At 38.4% G+C, this 22,874-nt stretch overlaps 1 protein-coding gene across 1 annotated transcript in view; it reads right to left on the bottom strand.

Moving 5' to 3' along the window:
* Positions 1-7,192: 7,192 nt before the first annotated feature.
* MSANTD1 (Myb/SANT DNA binding domain containing 1) overlaps positions 7,193-22,874 on the bottom strand; it is a 30,990-nt gene continuing 15,308 nt past the window's right edge. Inside the window, exons 3-4 of the mRNA XM_080631553.1 lie at positions 16,188-16,472; positions 7,193-7,583 (exon numbers count right to left, since the gene is read on the bottom strand). Of these exons, the coding sequence (XP_080487679.1) occupies positions 7,343-7,583; positions 16,188-16,472 (526 nt within the window). The 3' untranslated portion in view covers positions 7,193-7,342. The remainder of the gene's footprint in view (positions 7,584-16,187; positions 16,473-22,874) is intronic.

The following is a 22,874-nucleotide window of genomic DNA, read 5'->3' as shown; positions in this document are numbered from 1 at the left end:
TAGATGAGCTACTTTCTTTAAAGAAATATTTTAACTGACAAGAGATTTGGAATACAAGCAACACCCTTCACCACATTGCAGATATTTTACAGACATGGTTCTGATGGGTGACTTCAACTACCCAGACATTTGTTGGAAGAACAACACAGCAACTCACATATCATCCATCAAGCTCCTGGAATGTGTAGAGGACTGCTTCCTCGTACAAATGTTAGATGTGCCAACCAGGAATGAGGCACTGCTGGACCTGCTTCTCACAAACCAAGAAAACCTGCTTTGTGATATCTCAGTTAGTGATAGCCTTGGCTGCAGTGATTGCAATATTGTGGAGTTTCCTGCTGAGCATGCTGAAGGCTAGTACTAAGACAAAAGTTTTTGGATTTTAGAAGAGCAAACTTCAGTTTGGGGTTGGGGGAGATTCTATAGGAAGCTTTAATAGAGGATAAAGGAGTTAGCAAGCACGCACAGTTTTTCAAGTAACATTCTCCTGGAATTACAAAAGCAGTTCATCCCCTTTAAAGACAAGGGACATAGGCAGGGCAAGTGACCCGCTTGGCTTAAGTGTGAGCTCCTGAGTCTGCTCAAAGCCAAGAGGAGTGTCCAGAGATAGAACAGCGGACAAATACCCATTGAGAGCTACAAGGACATTGTCAGAGTATGCAGAGATGCAGTTAGAAAAGCAAAAGCTCAGCCCAAATTGAAATTGGCCAGAGATGTCAGAAACTACAAGAAAGAGTTCTTCATATGTCAACAGCAAGCAGAAATAAAGCATTGGCCTACTGTTAAACATGAGAGGTGCATTAGTCCTCACAACACTGAAAAGGCAGAGGTTCTCAGCAGTTTCTTCACCTCTGCCTCCACCAGCACTGTTGAGTCCCAGGCCTTGGGAACAAAAATCCAGGTTGATGCAAATATAAACCCACTGACAATGGAGGAATAGTTGGTACATGAAATAGTACAGGAGCTTGACTCCTATAAATCGATGAGCCCTGAAGTTTTCCAGCTGAAGGTAAGAGAGCTGGCTGACATTGTTGCAAGGTGCTCTCTATAATCTTTGAGACATCATGGAGATATCTCAGAAGACTGGAAGAAGGCTTATGTCACCCCCATCTACAAGAAGGGCTTAAATGAGGATCCAGGAAATTAAGGCCTATCAGTCTTATCTTAGTCTCTGGGAAGGTTATGGAAGTAATCCTCCTGGTGGCTATCACAAATCAAATAAAGCACATGATTAGGAAAAGCCAGCACGAATTCATCAGGGGCAAATCGTGCTTGACAAACTCGATTGACAAAGTAACCTGCTTGATTGATGGAGGGCAAGCAGTGGACATTTTCTACTTTGATACAGTTTCCCGCAGCCCCCTCCTTGAGAAACTGATAAGCTACGGTCTTGACAAGTGGTCTGTGCAGTGGGTGGGGGGCTGGCTGACCAGCTGCACCCAGAGGGTGGTGGTAAATGGCTCCTTTTCCAGTTGGCAACCTGTCACAAGTGGGGTTTGCCAGGGATTGACAGGGCCCAATGCTGTTTAATATCTTTGTAAGTGACCTGGATGATCAAGTGTACCATGGTAAAGTTTGCTGATGATACCACACTCAGTGGGGAAGTGGACATTTAGGAAGGGAGAGCCACCCTACGGGATGACATGGTACGGCTGGAAGAGTAGGCTAACAAGTACCTTATGGAGTTCAACAAGGACAAGCGTAAGGTCTTGCACTTGGGAAAACAACCCAGGAGTGCAGCACAGGCTGGGATCTACCCAGTTCAGGAGCATAACTGTGGAAAGGGACCATGGAGTCCTGGTGGACAACAGGCTCAATATGAGTGAGCAGTGACAGCAAAGAAAGCCAAGAGGATGCTGGGTTGCAGCAACAAGGGCATCACCAACAGAGATAAAGATGTCATTGTCCCAGTCTAGTTAGCCCTTGTCAGGCCTGCAATAGTGTGTTCATTTTTGGTGCTCACTAAACAAAATCTATGTGGACAGGCTGGAGAGAGCCCAGGCCCCAGGGAAGGGCCACAAAGGTGATTAAAGGACTGGGAAGCCACCTGAGGAAAGGCTGAGAAAACTGGGTTTGGTTTTGAGAAAAGAAGGCTCAGGGGAGACCTTAACACCATGTTCCTTAACACCATTTAAAGGATGGCTACAAAGAAGATGGAGACTGCCTTTTTATAAGGAATCAAGTGGAAAAGAAGAGGGGTGATGGGCAAAAGTTACTCCTAAGGAGATCCCTGTTGGATACAAGAGGAAAATTTTTCACAATGAGAACATCAGCGATTGGAATAATCCCCCCATTGAGTGGTGGATTTTCTAACGTTCAACACATCTAAGATTCAGCTGGACAGGTTGCTGGGCCACCATGCCTAGACTGTCGTTTTGCCAAGAAAGGTTGGAGCAGATGATCCTTGAGGTCCCTTCCAACCTGGTGTTCTATGATTCTATGACACAACTTTCAACCAGGATCAAACTGAGATCTTATCTGTAGTAATTAGTCAACTCCATATAACTTAACATCTTTTACTGCGGATGTCTGGTCTGTTTTTCAAAGAACATACTTGAAATTATTCATCCTTATATAAAACACCTTAAAATAACATGTAGGAGAATGAAGAATTTCCATCAAGAAAATTTATGCATAGGAACAAAATTCTCCCCCTCTCCAAAATGGCAAAGTAAGTTAAATATTTCTGTTAAAACACTAAAAAAAAAGATCAACACAAAAGTTTAATGATGTAGTCTCAAGCTTGCACACACAGGAAGTATGCTACCCATAAAATCAGGGGAAATAGATTAGCAATCTAGAGACCAGATGGTTAGTATTTACTTGCTGCATAACACCACCAAATGTTCCTAAATTTCTTTTTCAAATTTGCCTTTCACATTACATTATCAGCATAGGAACTGATCCTGCAAACATACATATGGAGTTCAAAAAATTTACTCATTTGAGTAGTCCCAATTACTTTAGTACAAGAGACTGTTCACAGAACCTGGCTGCCAATTTAGGGTAAGGCTACAGAGTTATAAACTCTTCTTGCCTCTGCTGAATTGGGCAGATTAAATCTGGAAAAATAAGTTAGGAATTCTGGACATGTGTTTTTCTGCTGATTTTGTACTTTCCAAGAGAGATAGCTGTTTACGGAGAACATCATAAAAGACATTCCATGTCCATAAATATATGGCCTGGTTTCATGGATAACGGTTAACCTTGGCAGGGCCTGAAATAAAATGAAATCTTAAAATGCTTTTCCAATTTGAATTCAAGGAATAAAAATCACAAACTATTTTAAGCAGCAAACTGTTAATACCAACATGAAAAAATGCAGTTTAGTTATAATGGGATCTTTATAAAAATTACTTAATGGCTCTTTGTGAGTTTGTGAAAAATATTTTTGCTTCCAAATATTTGTCCAGAGGTTTATTTTTCTCTGGTGGGGTCACTATTCACTGTATCGTATTTATAACTTGTCTAAGTTATCTATTGGAGTTACCTGTTCAAAATATACAGAATTTCACTAATGTTATCTCTTCATAATGGAACTTTTCTCCTTCAACTTTATGTTTTTCCTTCCATTTTCACTTTCTTGTCTTCTAAAATGTTGTGTTCCTTCTCATCCCTGTCGTTACCAGCTTTTTTGTGGTGGCATTTACTTTGCCCCTTTGCCCAACTTATTTTTTCCTATGTTTCCTTTTATCACAATCTGCCTCTCAATTGCTCGCATGTTTCTCAATGTCTCGTTTTCTCATCTGCCTCCTCAGGTTCCTTTTCATTCTATTTTTACATCACTCACAAAGTCACCTGCCTCCAGGCAGTGTGTTTCCTCCCCTATTTATTTTTTTCCATTTGCACCATCTGTGTGTGTTTATGTAATAGAGGCGCTCCAGTTAGTGAAAGTGATATCGTCCTGTGCTGACCCCGTTACTACCCTGAAAATAAGGAATTTATTTTCCTATGCAACAGTTTATTTGTTGATCACACTTTGAGAAGCCACGAGGGAGTTCCTTTAATGTCATAGTTACAGTGATAAACTTCAGTAACCCCTGATGTGCTCTGCTTGCATACTTATTACACTCTAAACTCCCTACTCATATAGACACAGCAGCAGTGTCTCAGTTTTGCCAAACCAGGAATTGTACCAAGCATTTTAATTCCAGGCAGATCTTTCAAGTTATAATTAGTCAGAATATTTCAGACATTTAAGTTATCTTTACCTGCAGCTAACAGTCCCAGATAGATGAGAAATCTGTGCCTAACTTATAAAACAATACAACAATAAATAACCAAAACCTCCAAACACACAGGAAAATCACTCAAACTATTTGTTCAAGTAAATGCTTAGTCTTTACTAAAACTAACAAAATAGCAGCAAAAAAGAAACTATGGGTAGGCAGGGAATTTTCAAACTGTTGCCAAAAAGAGTCTTAGAAAAATTCTGTCATATATGAAACTAGTTCTACTTGCCTAAAGCAGTGCTGTGCTCACTCTCTGGATAAAAACAGGGCTAGAAAACAGATAACCCAGAAGGATGGAAATAAAGCCTTTTGTTAAAGAGATGAGATTTTAAACTTCTAAATTTAACTACTACAAAATTGATGTTTTATAGAGAAACAGAATCTCACAACCTCCAGAAGACACTACTTCCTTTAATGCAGTTATGTAAGACAATGTTCAAAGTCTCATCTAGAATGCTGTATATCATCTTGGTCATTCATCTTTAAAAAGGATGAACTCAAAGAGCAAAATCAGCAAAACAGTCATCAGAATAATCGCTACCTTACAAAAGAGTGCTATTCTTCTGAAGAAGGGCTGCATGGGACTCAACCTCTAGTTCTCAAGGGTAAACACTACAGAAAGCAGCAAAATCACAGTGTTCACACAAGAAGAAATTAGTATAAATTGACCAGGAATAATCCTAGAAGCAGTCTTCTAAATTGCAGCTTACCCAGCTGTCATGCAGCTCTTCATATAATTCTTGGAACAAAACATGTAATTCATTTTAAGATACGGGTCCAACATTTACAAAAAGGATTATATGACATGGTTGCTTGTGCTAGCAGAGAAGGAATCAGTGGATTTCCTCCATTCCTGTGTTCCTACAGCACTGGAGTTATAGTTCTCATAGCATGCAAGAAGCGAGGCTATCTACTGTAAGGTGCAAGGTTCAAATCTGCTGCCATTGTTATTGCTTATTAATTGGATTTAATTGCTATAAGATTCAAGTAGATAATATCAGTAAATATTTTTAATTCCCATGGAGTTAGGAAGAGTTTCTTTATATCTTACTGTAAACAAAGTGTCAGGAATACTGTGACACAGATATATCAGCCTACCCAATAGATCGACATCTGGAATGTATAAAACTATGACAAAGCACACAACATATATTCCTTCTCTCTTATATGCCTTTATGACAGTGCTCTGGCAAGTGTTCTTGTCACCCATATGACATTAGGAATAGTCCTGCTTTTAAGAGTAGTTCTGCAGACAGGGATGTAATAAGGTTTCATGATTCTCTTCCAGATATGACATTCAGTTTCCATACAAAAAATTATTTCAAGCTTCACTTTTGCTAAGTGTCAGCTATGACCCTACCTTTGCAGAATCACACCAGACAATTGCCCTTTTTCCAGTCACCCAATCACCAGAGTAAAGGTGGAGTGAAGGAAAGTTACTTAAAAGCCTTTACTTCAGCAGCCACCATTTTCCTGCAGATTCAGTCTTCTCCTACATTTGCATTATCCTGTTATCATGAATTAAACTCTGTAGGAACTGGGCCACATTTACATACTTAATCATTCTTAATCTTCATACCGGCAGGATCTTCTAAGAAATATTTCCACATATTATTAATTTGCTTGGTGAGTATAACCTTTATCCTGTTCACCAACCATAATTACAGATTAATTGGTTGGATCTGGGGTTTAAACTAGTTTAGCTAATATTAGCTTAGGCACCAGTGCATTAAATTATATAGGAAAATGCAAACACCTTTGAAAACAAAGTTTCAAGAGTGGTTATTATTTAATAGTGAGAATGGAAAATGGCCTGAGTTCCTAGTACTAACATTAATTGTGTACTTTCTAGACCTGAATCTAACCTTCAGTCTTGAACTACAGTGAAAGCAGCAGAAATACGATTTTCAAGGAGGTCACAAAAAGAAATGGTATATAGGAAATTCAGCCAACGATTTTCTGAATTTATATTAAAGGTTATTTCAATGTCATATTTCATTAAAGAACCGAACACTTGCTGGGACTTCAACAATTTAAATACAATCCTTTATGCCTCCAGCTCCCTCTTGTGGTGTATCAATGTTGATCTGCCTTGCAGACCACGCCTTTGAACATCTAATTGCACACCAAAGCTGTGCCACGGCAAATACCACTACAGGGGTGTTGAATGTTCTTTACTTCCATCTCTATATTTTGAGCATCAGTATAGGAGATATTTACACTGCAAATAAGAATTAAAAGCCTTCGACTATGGTTACCTCTCCCAGTATTTTTCTCTGTCCCAAAGCATATCTGCCCAGCGATAATAAATAAGTTTCTTCTTTTTCTTTATTTCATTTGATAGATTATATATATTTATGTATATACACACAGTACAATAATTTTCTTTTGTGATAGAGAATAAATGAGAATTTTCATTGCTGGTTGTTCTTTAAGTCAACAGATTCCAGTTAATAATGAAAAAAATTAAACATTTAATATCAAAAGCAATTTCAAGTATCTTCTATACATTTTAGTATTCAGTATATAGTTAGGTGGTTTGAGGGGTTTCTTTAATATCAAAAGTGTATTTGAATAGACTATTTTTAACCTAATACTTTAGAGTACTATTCATATCAGGCAGGGAGTTTAAAATTGCGTATCTCATGGCCTCAACTAGATCTTCACAAGAGCCGTAGGTCACTTGTACAATGTATGTTTCAAAACAGGGTTTAATCATCAGCAAAGTTAGGATGCAATTACCATGTTTAGAAATGCACTATTTCGTTCTACAACAGGTCAAGCTATAGTCCTTGATGTGAAGCAATGTACAATACCACTGTTTGTAAAACAGTACCTGACCTAGGCATAAACAGTACTGAGTTCCCAGAGCTATTCATCCCTTAACCTTTCTGTATAAAAATAATTCAACTTAGGCATATATTGCACTAATTTTATCATACTGGATAGCTCTCATTCTGCATTATCTGTTCTCTTTGCTTAACTAAGATTACACTAGGGTTTTAATTTCCATGTAAAACCTGGGAATAGGGCAACAGACACACGTATGGTGTGCAGTAAGGGGATATCTATTATATCAATAGTAATCTCAGAGGCATTCACAAAGGAAACTACACATTAGATTTGGAGATCATTTTTTCCAGTAGATTCATCATTCTCTCCTGTAACTGTAAGCTTTGAACTTGAATGATGTTTTGCTGATCCAGAATCCTGCGCACTTCTCTACAAGTTTCTTCCATAGCTCTACTCAACTTCTTCTGTTCTTCCAACATGGCCTCCATTAATTTTAGCTTCTTCTTTTGGAAACTGCAGCTTTGCATTTTTCTTTTCTTAACTGGTCTTTCTTCAGCTCTGAAATGTGAATATTTGTTAATTAAATTCATTTATATAAAAAGAAACCTATGTTAGAACCTAAAATTCTATACTACATTCTTGGCCTAGCTACAACCTAGTCCTATTTTTAAACCCCTCTGTGCTCTCCAATAAATCCCCTCTCAAGTTTGTGCCAAAACATAAGTATTTAGTGTGAATGGCTTACTTACTTGCATAGTCTTACAGGCTAAAAAAAACAAAAGAAAATAAGAATAATTAAAAAAAAAAAAAAAAAAAAAAAAAACAACCACGAGGAAAAACCACACTTTTTAAATCTCATTCGTTTTAATAAGAATTTTCCGTGAAGAAAAGAAGGCATCATTTCAGGGGGTGGTGTTTTTTTAATCTTGATTTCCCTTACACATTGAATTTATAAACTGTGTTGGGAGAAGCCAAATTTTGCTTATTTGGCCATTAAAACTCCAATTTTAAAGCTGCAACAACCATCCCACACAGAGAAAGTGCTGCACTGTTATGTGTGGTGTAAGTTAAAGCTTGTTTTTTAAAGCATCGCATAAGTAAGGCTGGTCCCACTACAGAATACTAGTCTCAGAACTAGCCCTTGCACTGAACACTTATTTATATGCTTCATCACAAAACATTATAAACAACATAAAAATTTAGCAAGATAAGGCTTACAAGATTCCTTCTTTTCTTAGTGGATGAAGAAAGTCTGTGGATGTTGTCTACCTGGACTTCAGCTAAGCCTTTGACACCATTTCCCACAGCATTCTCCTGGAGAAACTGGCTGCTCATGGCTTGGATAGGTGTACTGTTTGCTGGGTACAAACCTGGCTAGAGGGCTGGGCCCAAAAAGTGGTGGTGGATGGAGTTAAATCCAGTTGGTGGCCAGTCACAAGTGGTGTTCCCCAGGGGTCAGTACTGGTCAGTTCTGTCTGATATATCTACCAATGATCTAGATGAGTGGATAGAGTGCACCTTCAATAAGTCTGTAGATGACACCAAGTTGGGCAGGAATGTTGATCTGCTGGAGGGTAGGAACGCTTTGCAAACGGATCTGGACAGGCTGGATTGATGGGCTGAGGCTATTTTTGTGTGAGGTTCAACAAGGTTCAGGCCCAGGTCCTACATTTGGGCCACAACCCCATGCAATGCTACAGGCTTGGGGAAGAGCAGCTGGAAAGCTGCTCAGTGGAAAAGGACCTGGGGGTGCTGACTGATGGGGCTGACATGAGCCAGCTTGTGCCCAGGCAGCCAAGAAGGCCAACAGCATCCTGGCCTGTATCAGCAATAATGTGGCCAGCAGGGCCACGGCAGTGATCATCCCCCTGTACTGGCCACTGGTGAGGCCGCACCTTGAACACTGTGTTCAGTTCTGGGCCTCTCACTACAAGAAAGACATTGAGGTCCTGAAGCAGGTCAAGAGAAGAACAATGAAGCTCATGAAGGGTCTGGAGCACAAGTCTTAGGAGGAGTGGCTGAGGGAACAGGGGTTATTTAGCCTCAAAAAAAGGAGGTTCAGGGGGAAACATATTGATATCTAAAAATACCTGAAAGGAGGTTGTAGTGAGGTGGAGTAACATGAGGCCCTAGTAACAAGCGAAAGTGGAAGTGTACTGTACATTTTCAAAACCTTCAGTTACAGCCAGGTAACTTCTTTTCTAACTTAAATAATAGTCCACATGTTCATTCACACTTTTTCTAACTCCAGAGTGGATTCCCCAGCATCATAGTTATCTGATGATAGGCCTTTTATGTCCCTTCATACAAAGAGCCATCTCAGCCATGTTCTGCCAAACGCAGTATCCTTTCTAAGTAGGATGCAGTAATGAGATGGCACAGTTGTGAGTTGTATGCCATGTCAACACCTTTCATATTTCAAGACATCCTTGAACAAGGATAACTTGAACTCTTCAGAAATGTGTTTTTATTAATGTGAAGAAAGGGAGGGAGGTCATTGAGCTGTGACAGATTTGTATCATAATTTCATTCACATTTTTATCCTACTTGACAGGCTTTGTGCAACAATGACTGACATTCAGATCTCTCAGGAGGAGAAATAAACAATCCTAAGCACCTGAAAGACTTAATGCAAATAAAACAAAAAGACACAAGCTCCTTGACATTCAAGAGTGCAATTATCCAAAAAGGGTGAGGTCTATGAAAAGAAACAAGTGGATTAAATTAAATGCTATTAAAATCTTAGAGGGAAAAAACCCGAATTGCTCTTGAGGGAAACTGTGAGTACTCTTTAGTCATTTGAATGTGCTGTCCCCTTATGCACAGGCAAGAAAAAACATCAATCTTGTTTAAATGTGTTTTAAATGTACACTAACATAGCGAACAAAGACCACTGGCTTTCAGATTATCCAAGACTTTAAATTTACTTATACAATTCAAAGAGTTTTATCACCATTACGCTGCTATAATAATGCTAAGGGAAAGGAGAAGTCATCATCTTTACTAAACAAAACTTTGGAAGGTATACAAAATAAACTCACTTTTGTAGATTCTATATATCATATTTGATTCTGAGCACCAAATAAACGTGCTAAAATAAATACACGCTGCTCTGCTCAAACTATGAGTCAAACTTGCAGCTGATCACAGAGATTATCACAGCGAGACGATCCTGAAAGAGCGAATCTTGGCTGACTGCAAATTCTGTTTGCCCCCACTACCTCTAAGGGCTGGAATGATTTGAAATGTAGTTCTCAGAGAGGTCAAGCAAGTGGAAAAGGTCTACAGCAGTCTAAGGACAACACTGAATCTGTTATTCCAAGGCTCCCATCATTGCACTCCCATTCACAAAGAATACATGCTTTCTGATAGGCTGAGCAAGAAACTTTTTGAAATGAAGGTATTAGTTTAGCTAAAGTCACCTTTTGAATTTAAACCTGTCTTCCCAGAGGATTTAAACATTGAAAACGCAATCGATCTCTATTCTCTTCCCTATACAGTACTAGAAAGTAGCTATGGTAAGACCTCCTGCCTGAAACATGTAAGAACTGGCTCCTAGAGCCACAAGAGGGCTTGTGTCTTGTCAAAGTAAGCCCTGGTGAGAACAGTCCTTAATAAGGAATGAGAGAGAAAATCTGGGGCATGTCAGTGGTACTGAGCTGCACTGAACATTGCGGGACTTTCTTGACAATTGTGGCTGCCATGTGGGTTTTAATTTCAATTGAGACAAAAAAAAAATTAAAATAAAAAAGAAGATGGAGTGATTTGGATGGAAAGACCTAAAATGAGCCTTATTTTTAAGAGAAGGGAAAATAAAATCTTTGAAACATTTTCCTAGGGTCTGTGCAGGATTTTATCTGTTTTTCAGTTAAATTTGGTTCATAAAAAGCCTGTAAGATGTATAACTATACATCCAATGCAATAACTGTCTTGGGCAGCTACAGAGAGGAAAGAGAGGCAAAATGTCTGGTGGTGATGGCAGCTACCTGGGGAACTGTGTCAGCAATATCTGTATTCTGCCAGTAGCTGAGAAAGCACTCACTGACAAGTGCGTGCTCACATCAGATTTCAGCACAGAAAAGTCCCCCCAAAAGCCAGGGCACAAGGATTCTTCAAGGTCTCCTAAGTACTCTCTCTGTTTCTTTACAATTAACAAATACAACTCGGTAATTAGTCTTCATTGAAAAGAAATTTCAGATATCCCTGGCTTTGGTGGTGTTCCCAATCTCCTTTTCTCTCCAGCCATAGTGACTAGTAATGAGAGTTTTATGATCACTCACAAGTACATATACTTGGAATTTACAATCCTCTCTTTGCAGAATAGCTCTTGAAGGAGAGCTCTTGAGAAGAGGTCTGCAAAAGAAGGATCTAAGGAATCCAATTTACGAATAAAGAACCCTCAGCACCATGGAACAATGTAAAATGTCCAGTGATGCCTGAAGGAGTTTACTTGAATACTGAAGTGTTTCCTCAGACACTGAGCCATCTTTCTTGAGAAGTTCTAGGTCTCCTGAGCAGCACGCCAGAGACAACACTCCAATGTCAATAAATTCGTACAACAGAAAGTCAAGAGGAAAACAGAAATAGGATTATGGGTTCAGCACTGAGTAACCCACCAGCATCAGTATCCTCAAATAGTTTCAGCTACGAGTATGTCTAGTTTGGCAATCTATAGGCATGAGCATAAGAAATGATCAGTATTTGCTGTAGCAAACACCAATCATTTCCTATTGCTGATTTTCCATGTTGCATTCTATGATTCCTTTGCAGCCAGCACCTCTGGGACAATAGGGGTGCAACAGATCCTGACAGCATCCAAAGCCTCTGTCAAGCCTGGTCTCTGAAGGTGGATTTTGAGATCTGGAGGAAAGAGAAGTCTAGGAAATCCAGGACCTCAAATACAATCCTCGGATACTCTTGGGCCTCTAGTGTCTATGGCAAGGGGCCTCCAAGAGAATTGGCACAGGCATTCCCCTGACTGCACAAATGAAGAGTGGAAGAGCTTTGTCATTGGGACAGTGTTCCAAGCAGAACCTTGCTGAGTTATTTACACATTATGCTCTAAAACAGGCAATGCAGGGTTCAAAAAAAGGAAATGAACAAAGGGAATTCCATCTCATCTAGGATGCTGAACAGAAATGAGTGTATACTGGAGACCAGGGGGAACAAAGCAAAACCTCCAGATGTAACTAGGCAAGGTATTAGGCAAGTCTCAAGTGAATTTGTTGTCTACCTACCTATCTAGGATCAATTTAATACACTGTTCAATTAAAGGTTCCTTGATAGATTGCTTACATTCACATAAGGCTCATTTCAGGAGTGTGTGTGAATAATTAATGAAGCAAGAGTTGAATACAAAGAGTAATCGGTCTACCAAAATGTATCACCTCCACAAAAACATAAAAACAGTTCTTCCTTTCTGACTACTTCATCGCAAATGGGTCTCCAGTTCCATCAGTTTCTGGAATCTGTGGCTTTCAACAGCTAACAGATGTTTCTGGCTTGTTTGTGCTTTTCTAGCTATGTACAAATCTGAGTAGACCTCCATAATCCATATCTTCATGGAAAAGAGTTAACAATTATTTGGAAATAAGCAATATTAATATTAGAGATGGCACAACAATCCTCAGAGTCTGAGGACTGAAACTCAGGCAACCTGGATCTTCTAGTAAGCTAGGCTCATTCAAATACAGCCAAATGCATTCAGGAATTAATGAGGCTCATCCTTGAAGTCAGGTTTAAAAAGGAACCACAAAAATGGCTTGGAGCCTGGGCAAAGCATCTTGCTATGATAACTCTGCATAATGAGTTAAGATGCATGACATAATGCGCATAGCCTAAAGCTCAAACTTCTTTGTAGATGCTGCCCATTCAGATTTTAAACAGCCATGGCATAATTTTAGAAAGATTACAGGCTTTGCCAAAACTGTTATTTCCGGAATTAGAATCCTCACCAAGTTTTAATGCTCTTCTTTTAAACAATTCGTATCTTGGTTAATTTATGTTACCAATTCTTACTGTTTCTCTGTGGGTAAGCCTTCTGTACCAAATTATTCAATCTATGTTTAAAAATTAAAGAATAGCAAAGATGGTATGGTCATGGCACACAATCACCTTGGGGCAAAAAGTGAAAAATACTGAAAGGGTCTCCAATATAGTGAAAAGAAAGATAAAGAAAAATAACACCTGAAAGTTTAATTCACTATATTCACATTAGAAACAAGACACTGGTTCAAGTAAGGGTTTAATAACTGGAACAGATCCCTAGAAAGAAAAGTGAATTCTCCATCTTCTGAATATATCAGTTCTAGGCTGGATATCTAATAAAAAATTTCCAAGAGTCAAATGAATCACAGAAACAAAGAAGTAGAGGACAACAGAGACATGCGGTTGTCCTCTGCTAAGGGAAGTATGTCACAGAATCCCTCCATAACTTTTCTGGGCTCCACAACAGAAAAACTGAATTTAAATACATGGATGGTATTTAGCAAGAAGTCAGACTAGGTGACACGGGGGTTTTCTTATGGTCTACCATTCTACAAAAGTAACTCTTTCACCCCCATCTTCAGTACAATAGAAATGGCAGAAGAGATGAAGTCTGAACCACACTCTCAGTCTGTGTAATTACATTCTGTCATTACTTTAACAATGAAAACAGAGACTAGAAATTAGTCCATGGGGTGAAAAAAAACAATTTTCAATTAGATAAAAAGTCATTTACATCCAGTGGTGTCAGGAATTTTGATTTTAAAAGTTTAAGCTGCAGTACAAGACTCCAACACATTGCATTCTATTATCTGACAATAACAGAATGATTCTATTATTGTCAGCTGCTGTATGGACACTGCAGTACAATACTAGCTTTGTTGAAGCCCAAGAGCTGTGGTAGAACAATACTAAACAAATTCCCATTAAAGGAAAATGGGGATTCCAAATGTTTTCTTCATCTGAAAATTGCAACAAAAATAAAAATTAATTTTATCCCACAATACTTGTATTGCCACTAACTAGCAAAATTCTATCCCAAAGTTAAAGAATTTAAAATAAAACACAAAGAAACACAGTTTCAACTATTTTTAGCTTGAGGATGTGTATGTATTTATTGAAGTATAAATCTTGACACATTTCTCCATCATAAATAAAATTCAATAATTTTTTTAAGTCATAATTTATGTAGCCAAGTAGCATCCTCCTATGTTCAAGGATACTGTGGCAAACAGGAAACTGACACTCAAATGCTGTTTCTGAGATTTTAAAGGAATAACACTAAAGTTTTCAGAAGTTTTAAAGTTAGCTTAAAAAAAAGCATTGATTGAGGTTGTTTTGACTATCCACTGTTGCCACAACAGTATGATTTTTATTACTGAAGAAAAAATCCCATAGCATAAGCTTACTTTGCACAGTTGACTGAACTGTGCAGTCTGTTGCACAGAAAAATAAGGCATATACAGTTTTAAAATACACAGCTGTAAAATGCCTCTATATTTCGCATACATATATGTGTGTGTTTTTCAAAATATGTTTCAAAATAATTGTTTTGCATAGCTGTAAAGTACAAAAATTGAGAGAGAAATTAAGGACCTGAAATGTTCTTTTAATTTCAAATCCCAGTATTGTCTTTAGTTCCTCTTTTGAATCTGTCAGATCAGCTGTGTACCGTTTAGGGCCAAGGGCATTTACAAAAATGCCAAGATGGACCCAGATTTTGTACGCGAGTTCTTTTCTCTCTTGTTCACTATTTCAAAGCGTTTTTCAAATACAGGATGACACACTAATTAGCATGAGCTGAAAATTGCTTCTCTGTTCGTGATTTTCTATTAGTAACTCTAAAAGTACTATCTGCTTTTCCCTTCGTAGCTCTAAGTGATTTTAACCCAGCTGATATCATTAGCAAGCACTGTATTTCCTTCTGGCCAAGAAAGGGTTCCCTACTCTTCTCTCATTCACGAGGGTAAATTAAACAGGTCAAAGCTGTACAAGCTTTTCAAAACCCCCCTACAGGAATACCACTTCTCTTTGCACATACTCACCCCATTAATATCACAAGTGCCTTCTAAATTTTAATCTGATCACAATGCTCACCTGAAATGTTATATTAATCTCTGAAGTGGTATCTACTGCTCAGCTTTGAACTAGGATAAAAAACAATTGTTGACTGTGAACAAAATGGTTGCTACAGTTCAAGAATTGTAAATCCTAATATATATTCAGTTGCCAAAAAAATAAGTTTGAAATAATAATCAGCTATTCCAGGGCTATTTGGTTGAGTGATTGAATGAATTTACCCTAGTTTCATTCATTCAAGAGTAGGCCTGGAATCAATAATCCAGACTTGTTAGGTTGGTTCTTCTTCCAGCTCAACACCTTCTCAGTTGCATGACTGACAGATAATTTCACTGTTATAGTAAAAGACTCACAAGCTCATGATAAGGATCTCTAGGACCAACTGTTTTTCCTGCCAGAAAACTGTAATGAGCTCTTATTTCACACCACTCTGGGCGAAAAATGAGACCAGTAAAGTCTAAAAATTGTATCAAGTGTACAACCCTGCTTTTTGTTAAAACGCTGCCTTCAAGAGAACTCCAATCTTATCAAGAAAAGGGAACACGTTTGCATTCTCTAACTAGCATTTACTCTGAAAAAGTGACATTCTCAATTGTATTTAAAATGTTGCAATGCACTTTCAAACGGCATGAGTAGCACTTCGGTGTCCACGGAAATATTTACTTGGCATCTTTTCACTATTTTAATAATAGGTGAAGCCAAAGAAATTTCATACTCATACCAAAAGCAAAACTAGAGCATGCCAAAAATCATCTAAACTGTAAGTTACATCTCAGCTTGCACTGCAGGGCTCTCTTGAACATGCCTATACCCCTATAATAAACACTCTACCTCATGTGAGCCGTGACATGCATGCTGAGTTTTGGCAATATTATACAACTTTTTCCCTGGTCCTCCTACTCCCTTCCCATCTCTCATAAAGGAACAAAGAAAATGCCCTAATTCAATGAAGTGGCTGAGACTGGGGAACAGATCTCACTTGTGATTTACAGAAAAGATACAGCAGCTGTTAGAGAAAAACATGCTAGGGTGTCCCCTTTACATAGCTGACCCGGTTCATTCTGTGAAACACAACAAAGGGGGGAAAATAGATACTACCTCAGCTTGTAAGAAAGTAAGCTTGACGAACTCTCTGAGTGTTCATCTTCAAAGCACTCTTCCCTTCCTTCATATGTAAACTGGTTATATGGCAAATACAGAGGTGTAGACTTGGCTGATGGAGACTGCGAAGCCTCCGTCTGTGATGTGGAAGGACCTGGTTGCTGGTTTTCATGCATTTTCACATCACTGTGGTCTGTCACTTTGGATAAGATCCTATCGATGGTTTTGTAGTAAGGCCAGTCAGGTGCAACAGTTTCACTGTCAGTCATGCATTTTAATTTCCTGTAAGAAAAGGCATACAACATTAAAGCTTGTTTTCTTATGAAAGTACTTTTCTTACAGATCTTTTGTCTCAAAACATTTGTTCCGGTCACATTTAGGAGTCAAACTGAATACTTTCCATGAGAACAAAATCAGACACTTTTTTCTTTTAATCTCCAATGACGCCTTTCAGTTTCTCTTCCTAGTTTTACCCTGTGATTAAAAGTTGCACGTAAACCCCAAATGAAATTCAATACAAATAAAGATCTTTACAGCTTATAATGGAAACCGTACTTTTGGCTGTAGAATAATTTTTCTTTCTCTTACAGAGTGCCAGACTAATCAATCTGACAGCAGTCCCTGACAACTAGAGTAGGCAACACATCACGACCTTATCCAAACTCTGGGCAACATTGTCATTCCATGCTTTCAAGAATAAATATTTCTTTTTCATGATGAATACAAGTGACTATAAATATAATCCATATCCTTTTCCTAATATTGCCTAAAAGCTCTGGATTGCCTAGGTAAACATCCTAATAACAACCATGAGATGGTGGATGTCTGTTCATCTGTTACAGAATAATGATCAGCATAGGAAGTATAGAATTTCATTAATTTACAGAAATAACCCTAACAAAACCGGTTAATATTGCATTATAAACAGCATGCACAAAACAATTACAGTGACAGTGAAAGGAGTGTCAACCATGAACTTGTCTTTCACATGCATCTTATTATGAGATCTATTAATCACTCCTAATGCAATGTTCACCTCTATCCCACTCAGTACACATTCTTACTTTAAGTATTTTTACTGAGTAATATAAAACTGAAGTATACAAATGAATTGTACATCTCAAGTAAACTCCAGTGCCCAGCTACAGTCCCAAACTTTCTTTCTATTTCCCTTTCCCAGCTTGGATCTTGCTACTGTAAATGAAAATGCAGCAAGGTAACACAACAGGAAATGCAAGACCAGTGACAAATTCTCCATTTTCATAAACCAGATTTCATTTAAATTAACAAAAAGCTGAACCAAATCTAATTCTCACAGCTTTCCACATGCAGAAGAAAGGATAAAAACTATTCCTGGACACTTGGCCCACCCCCTTTTCTTGAAGCCTTTCAGGTTTTTCATCCTCAGAATCCATCCTGCCCACACCAGTCCTGCAAAGGATGAATTAAATAACATGTAAACACGACAAAAATGGTGCCAAACTTAAAAGTGAGAACTTCAAGTTCTTCCTTTTAGGCAGCGTTTAGCCTAGGGTAAGGGGAAGTCCACCAGTGAGTGAAAAAAGCAGTAAGATTTGCTTAGATTTTAAAGCCATTTAAGGATTCTTTTTCCCTTGTTCTTGCAAGGTCTGGTGAGCTTTTCCAGCTACTTAGAAATGCACATCACAGTCCTGCACAGCAAAGCCTCCTCAGCCATCCAGACTTTTATGCCCTCTATGCATTCAAAATTTTAATTTCATACATGTTTGCCACCTACTGCTGCGACTTCATAGTCAGAGAATATTTAGCACAACCTACAAATACACATATATCCATCCAGCACAGAAACAAAATAGCTAAATACAAGGCTGACGGCAACCATCATTTGATATTGATTATTTTTAGTTCAATTATTTACGCTATTTGCATGAAAAATGTATCAATTAAACCATTATAAGCTACTAGCCAAGTCCATGTTCCACATTTGTTTGCCCATCTTGAAACAAATACATTCAAGCAATGGGGTTTAAAACATTACTATCCTTAGCTGCTAGCTGCAACACATTCACCATGGTTGGTCACCTCCATGGGCAAGACAGCAAAAAGCCATGTGTGTGCACATCTCAGCCATGCCCTGATTTGGTGGTAAATGCCCCAATCCCTGAAAACATTCGAAGTCAAGTTGGATGGGGCTCTTCGCAACCTGACCTAGTTGAAGATGTCCCTGCCCATGGCATGAGGGTTGGACTACCTGACCTTTTTAAAGGTTCCTGCCAACCCAAACCATTCTGTGTTTCTATGAAGTTTTCAGGAGCAGGTATTTTGCCTAAGCAAGTCAGTACTTTGGTTTCTATGTTTGAGCTCAGCTGTGTACCCCAGATCCCATTTCTTTACAAAACTATCATGATTTTGAAGGAAGAGTTGTTGTTTATCATCTGCCCACACAGCTGTAGAATTGCAGCTATATAAAACCAGGTATTTCTCTGCCTCTGAATACATTGAATGAATACTAATTCTTCCACTTCTGACTGCTTACCATAGCTCTGGGCTAAAAAAAAGGGATCACTACCAGGAGGTAGGCAAGACAATTTTGTTAGCTTAAAAGCAGCACCAGAAGCAACCATCTACCTGTATAGTGTCTGGCTCATACATAAAGAAAAAAGGATGAAATAGATGGAGAGATGTGAAGATAAGGGGGGAGGGAGTGCCAGTCCTTTGGAAAAGAATTAGGAACGCTGCAGGTGGAGGAAAAGAGGAAGAACATTCACCGCAATAGTGGTGGCAGTTTAGCCTTCTGGTAAAAACAAAGCAAATGGCTAACTTTGTAATATTGTTATCAATATCACAACTGATCAGAGCAGGTCTTAGTTGCATCCATAATGTAAAGCTGGAGGTTTTGTTTGTTTTGTTTCTCTGTGTTTTGGTCTGTTTTAATGAAAAATAAGGAGCTTAAAAAGAAACAGGACAATGGTAAGGCTGGGATGCAACAGTCCAGAAATGAGAGAGGAAGATGAGCCAAACAGTCAACACTTTGAAATTGGGCAGATTGCTGCCTGTGTGAGCAAGCCAGGCAGAAAGATTAGGTAGGAAACGGGTAACTGAGAAAGTCAGCAGAGCTCACAAACTAAATCCACAGTGAGTTTATCTAGACCTGTTGCTGTTTCACGAGGCTCTATTAAAAACCAGCTGAGAGCAGAGGCAATTGAGAACTCCTCCCTCCCAGAACTCCAGGATCAAAGTCAAGTTTCCGGTGGACAGATATCTGAAGTATGAAAAACACTGTCAACCCAGGTAATCTGAAAGGTGGTTGCTTTTCTTATTGCAGAAAAGCGAATGAATTTATGGGCTTTGAGATCCTGTTGCCAAAACGCTCCACTGAATGGACTGAGACAACAGTTGAGTAACTCCTGCTGCCGCTGACCTTTCTTCAGACTTTATTCTGTGTCTATTAATCCACCTTCTAAAATAAGATTATTACAATATTATGTTCTAAAGAGTTTTTTAAATCACCATTATTTAGTCAGTAAAAAGTATACAATCTCTAACTTGCCACTTTTTTTAGGCTTTGCTCAAAACAGTATTGCTTTTTTATTATTATTACAGTGTTTGATATTACTACTTGCCTTAAGGAATGGATACAAGATCCATCTCCTGGGGTTTCTGAGGAAAGCTTTCAAAATAAATAATAAATAGCAACTGTTCGTGAACCAATCAGTGGTGAAGAAAAAAAAGATGTATGAAAGTACAGTCCTAAGTTGTGCATCTGCTATAAATTATTGAAATTAAAGAGGAAGATAGTAGATTATTCAAATTCAACTTTCTGCAGTAATTTGGCTGTGCTTATATTTTATCACTTGCTGTAACAGAGGTCAAATATTCCAGTTGTTTAATGTCACAGTAGAGCAACGGATTACACAAGCAGCAACATCTAATTGCTATCATGTACACATGAAAATAAAAAATTAGGCTAATCTTTTATTCAAATCATGAGACTGATTCAAATTTACCAATCATTAACATTAATTGGCTGTGATTCAAATCAAAAAGCAACAGCTGCATCCTGGTTTCGAGGCTTTGGAGAGGGTGATGGTTTTGAAAGTAATAAATTTACATTCACACAGTTCTTATTTTTAAACATCAGAAGGAGTCAGTCAAAACTGTGGCCCCCTGTGCAGGCTTTACAAACCCTTTTCCTTTCTATAAACCAGTGTGCATTATGTCAGTGGAAATATAACAACAGATACAGTGCACTGTTACACACTGAGATCAGCATATTAGTGGTGACAGGACAGCTTCTTTTAGAAGGACTAATTACAGGTCCATATGTGCTGAATGCCCCAAGTAGCCTACATAATAGCAGGAATTCAGCACATATTCCGAAGTAATGCTAAACTGCAAGAGCTGGCTTGCTAATCTCAGCAAAACTTTTGATGACCAGCACATCAGAAAGCTTAACTTTGAATTCCAGCAGGAATTCACTCAGCCCTTCCTCCTTCCAAGGCGGATAAATAGGGGGGTTCATGCAGCTCACTACACAGATGGCTATAAAACCGAACATTAAAATCCTGGTGGCTGACCTTTCCACAGCAGATATTTTGGATACCACAGCAATTCCTAAAAGCAGAATTTTCTTCAAATGCACCTGCAAAAAAAGTTTTCCTTCCACCTATGTTGCTGCGCAGAATTTTCCACCCAGGCACATTTCCACGGTGGATGAAATGGTTCTTTAATACACTGAGACTCCAGTAAGAATTATTTCAGGTCGTGGTATATTTTTCCCTGAATAGTTTCCTCCAGGTGCACCTGGACTACAGTAATGCAGAGGAATACAGGAATTGCTCCCAGGTCAGCCCATTGTCCCGCTGCCTCACCTCTGACAAAGGTCAGTGCTAAATATTTCAATCATTTTGATGGACAGGTTTTGGGGGCACATTTGCCCATAAAGACACTTGATTACTTTTCCATCAACAGCCAATAATATCCTGAAACTCGTTGTCTTTTATAACTCTGTCTAATCTGAAAACAAACAGCGTCTGTATTTTAGTTTAATAAACCTGAGCTTTAGTAAAAATAACAATAAAACAACCTACCACTCTCTTGGTGTCAATGATTTTCAGTGGTAATGAGTTCCACGTGCTTATTATGTGGTGTTATACCCATTTATATGACTAACTATTTTATATGACTAACTAACTTCTTGCCTTGCAATTCCAATAAATAACTTCTTGTATTATGGCAAAAGAAATACCTGCTCTATACTCTGAAAACAGTACAGTATATTTTTTACACACCTCCAGGACTCCTTTATATGTCTTTACCTTCTTTCCAAGTGAGTCACAAACTCTTCCATTTCTCTTAATAAAGAAAGCTTTCCACATCTCAGCCTGATTGTGTTTTCTAAACATCTTCTCATTCTCTTGTCACCTCGTTGAAATATAGGGCAGTCAGAAATAAACACAAGAATTCAAGAAGGAAATAATGCCATAAAATAGATTTCTATAATGGCATTTTAACATCTGAGTAATGTTTTTACCTCTGATGTAGAGAAATGGGATATGATCACCCTAGAATTGTTTTGTGACAGATGCTCACACGCACCAAACTACACCTGAGCTAACTTTATCTGGCAGCACAACATTATACATAGGATCCAAACACACCCAGCCTCAGTGTGAATACTTGGGCTGTGAGCCCACACTGAGCTCTGAGCCACCATAAGCATGCACATAGTTGCATTAGCTCCAGCAACTGCACTGATTAATTACTGGCTAAGAAACGCTCCTCCCTTACACCTTTGAATGTTTGTCTGACTTTTCTGGACAATGAGTAATGGCTTTTCCTGAGCAAAATAAGCAAAACAGTAATTTATAGAGCTTTATCTTAAAATGCTCTGGGATCCTCAAACTGGAAAACACCATTATAAATGTGTTCACTGCTTTCTACTTTAGATCCTTTAATGTTTCAGATCATTAGCATCTGTTTCAAGAGATGTCCCAAGATAAGACATGCCAGTGATAACACTTCTAACACTGAATGGGCTAGTAGAAATATTCAGTTACTGCTTTTCCTTGTATAAAAAAAAATATAAATGTATGTATATATGCTTATATATATACATAGCAATTTGTAGGACAGCAATTTCATTTTTCTTTATAAAATTGTGGCACATAGCTAAATAATAATATGATCTTATTAAATATTCTAATTAATTTCAGTTAGGGTTATTAAAGTAAGATTAGAGACCATAGCAGCTTTGCAATGCTGTAAAGAGTTGCCTAAGAAAGTAAAGGACCCTGAAGTGACGGGAAGAAATAACCTCTCGGGTGCAGAACAACCTTCTTGTTCCTGCTACTGGCACTACATTCTCCCAGGTCATGCTTACAAGCCCTATGCAATCACTACAAAGTATCTCAAAATAGAGCATTTCCCACTCTCAGGATCTTCCTTTTTCAGTTTATATCAGAGTGCAGCAATGATGCCCAGAAATACAGTGAGGTAAAGCATCTTCCTCAAGTATCCTGCAGGCACCAAAGCATGGATTAAAACTCTGTTGCCTCACAGCAAAGCCAGCACTGGGTGGCAACTCACATCATTTCCAGTTTCATCACAACATTTCCTATCCACACCAACAAAAAGTGCCCAGAAAATGAGAAATTATAAGCCATAGCTTTTGTTTGTTGCTGTTCTCTCTCCCACCTTGCCTTG

This window comes from Psittacula echo (assembly GCF_963264785.1).
Source record: "Psittacula echo genome assembly, chromosome: 1".
Lineage (NCBI taxonomy): Eukaryota > Metazoa > Chordata > Aves > Psittaciformes > Psittacidae > Psittacula > Psittacula echo.
This window is presented reverse-complemented; position numbering and strand designations above follow the sequence as displayed.